Source organism: Dichomitus squalens (assembly GCF_000275845.1).
Source record: "Dichomitus squalens LYAD-421 SS1 unplaced genomic scaffold DICSQscaffold_364, whole genome shotgun sequence".
In the NCBI taxonomy this organism is placed as follows: domain Eukaryota; kingdom Fungi; phylum Basidiomycota; class Agaricomycetes; order Polyporales; family Polyporaceae; genus Dichomitus; species Dichomitus squalens.
This window is the reverse complement of record NW_006767246.1, coordinates 1-2,415: the sequence shown is the minus strand read 5'-3', so window position 1 is coordinate 2,415 and position 2,415 is coordinate 1. Positions and strand designations below refer to the sequence as shown.

Below are 2,415 nucleotides of genomic sequence, written 5' to 3'. Positions count from 1 at the left end.
ATGGAGATTTGAATCGGCCGAAGTTTCGCGTTTGTATATGCTTGCTGGGCTATAGTATCGGACTTGATAGGGTGACGCTTGATGTCGGCGCGCAAGAGATCTACAAAAAACCTGGAATATCGTCAATGCAATGTCATCTCAGGAAGGACAACGTAGGAATCAGAAGCTATACGTACTTAGTTTCGGCCTCCTTGCGTTCAGGTGCGTTGACTTGCTTGAGCTTCTTCCGGATATTAACCAATTGCCCGTCGACGTACGGCCAGAACATCTTCCCATTCTTGCCGCTAGCCTTATGCTCATGGGCACAATGACGCTGAAGGAAGATTGGAAGGACAGACACAGAAGACAATGACTGACATACCAGAAACGCAAATCGAGCCCAATGCTCCTCCTTAGGGCGCATGTCATACATGAGGGCCTTTGTCGTCAGGGCGTAGATATCGTCGTTATTCATGATGGAGATGTCAAGCTGTAATATAATGTTATAGCGGTGGCATTTGTGGCGAGAAGGAGGGCCGCAGGGCGGGGAGGGCAAGGGCACGTCACCGGTGGGATTATGGGGATAGTGGGGAACTCGGTTAGCCGGGCGTCACAAGGGAACGTGCCGCTCTCACGAACCTTTGTCTTCAACGCCGACCGCATCTCTGTGGTCTCGGTGGCAATGGCGCTCTTGACAATCGCCCAGTCAGCTGGATCGTCCCGGGATTGGGGGGTGAGTGCGATTATGTCCAAATGGTGCTCAATATGTTCCTAGCCGAATTGATAGATAGTCAACATATAACATAGAGTGTGAGGTAAGTGAGATGTACCGCGATAGAGTTCGTGATGTTGCTCAAGTATGCAGGCGTGTTGTGTGCGAAGATGACTGCAGCAAGGAGACTGCGAAGCCGTGTCTATGGTGACAAAGGTGTGTAACTGAGCTCAGAGGGCACTGAGAGAGGTAAGCTCACCACGAAATCAGGGTGCCGGTGATAGAGCCGAAAATATCTTCTGAGCAAGTCGTTTTCGTTGCGGAGCAGATGGATCTTGAGATTGACTAGCATGTGGCCTACAGGTAGCTATTACGATACACAGGAGGTCAGTGTGGTATGCGTTGTGTACAATATAGTCATACTGAAGGAGACGTACCTCACAGAAACTCAGCACCTCCTGAGTCTGGGCAACACTGAGACTGGCAGCGAGGCAGTTCTCGGCGGCGACAGCTCGTAATAGCTGCCCTGGTAGTAAGTTCCGTGGTCCCATATCATCTTCAAAGGGATCTACATCGCGGCCATGCTTCGATGTTGGCCGCACAACCATGATTGGGTTGGCTGTCGTCGCTCGAAGGGAGTTCTCTGGTTCCGGAGTTCCATTTGGTACATAGTTTTCCGTGGAGTCGATAGGATTGATCCCCGCGGTGTGAAGTCCAGGTGTGCTGAATAAATTTTCAGGAGTGGAAGGGAGCCCTCCTGTGGACGACTCGGAGTTCACAGATGGGTTGATGCTGGGAGACTCACCACGATCCATACCAAACCACTGGTACAGATCGTCCATGTGAAAGATTCTGTGAATCCGGAGACGTGAGAGGGACGAAGAAGGGGTGAAGAACGATTGACGTGTCCGGTGGTCGTGAGGTGAGCCCATCCAGCACCAGTCTTGGCTCACGTGCCCGTTGCCTTCAGGATCCCTGTCCGCCACAGGCCCCATCATCTGGTAAGATTCATGCGTCTGGTCCTGAGGTTGATACTCGATTCTCATAATCTAATATACAGTTCTCCTCACACGAGATGTTCAACCCTTTCTACCTCGACAAGTCCTTTGAAAGTCAGGCTTGGGCACACAAGGAGAGGAGCCACAGCTTTCTTGAATAACGTATCTCGAAGCGCGTCAAGGAGCAGTTCAACATCATATGTATTCTGTTACAATCTGTCGCGGCGACTAGGCGCGTAGACTCGGGTCGACGTTCGGCGACGACCCCGTAGGCGAGCGGCAAGGAGCCGAAAGGGGAAAGAGAGAGGGAGAGGGATAAACGTGACAGAAAACTCGACGAGGGCAGAGCGGAGGTCGGCACGAAGGCACGAGACCTACGAAAGCTAGTCTTCACGCAGGCAGCGACAGACTAGTCCCAATGACCAAGTTATACATTAGCAATCGGAGGGAGATACAACGCTATGGTCACTCACCTAGTCCCAATGACCAAGAGGTCGAGATGGGGACTAGGGAGTGCCTAAGGGGTCCTTATATACTAGAAGGGCTGCTTAGCAACCAAAGACAAGGCGCGAGAGCGAGGCAGTGAAGATGACAAAGGGAGAACAAAGGGCGGGAAGGAAAAGGCAAAAGGCAATGGCGATCACGGGAACGTAGCATGCGGGTGTGGGAACGTATCTGCAGTGTCCAAAACTGGGATGGGCCTAAGAAAGGAAATGGTCCGAAAAT

At 51.8% G+C, this 2,415-nt stretch overlaps 1 protein-coding gene across 1 annotated transcript; it reads right to left on the bottom strand.

Moving 5' to 3' along the window:
* Nucleotides 1-166: 166 nt before the first annotated feature.
* DICSQDRAFT_176039 (uncharacterized protein) lies at nt 167-1,737 on the bottom strand (the record flags this gene model as incomplete). Its single annotated transcript, XM_007371846.1, has 6 exons — nt 167-313; nt 362-469; nt 619-750; nt 810-893; nt 951-1,058; nt 1,129-1,737. 6 exons carry the CDS (start codon nt 1,735-1,737, stop codon nt 167-169), a joined length of 1,188 nt encoding a protein of 395 aa, XP_007371908.1.
* Nucleotides 1,738-2,415: the final 678 nt, after the last annotated feature.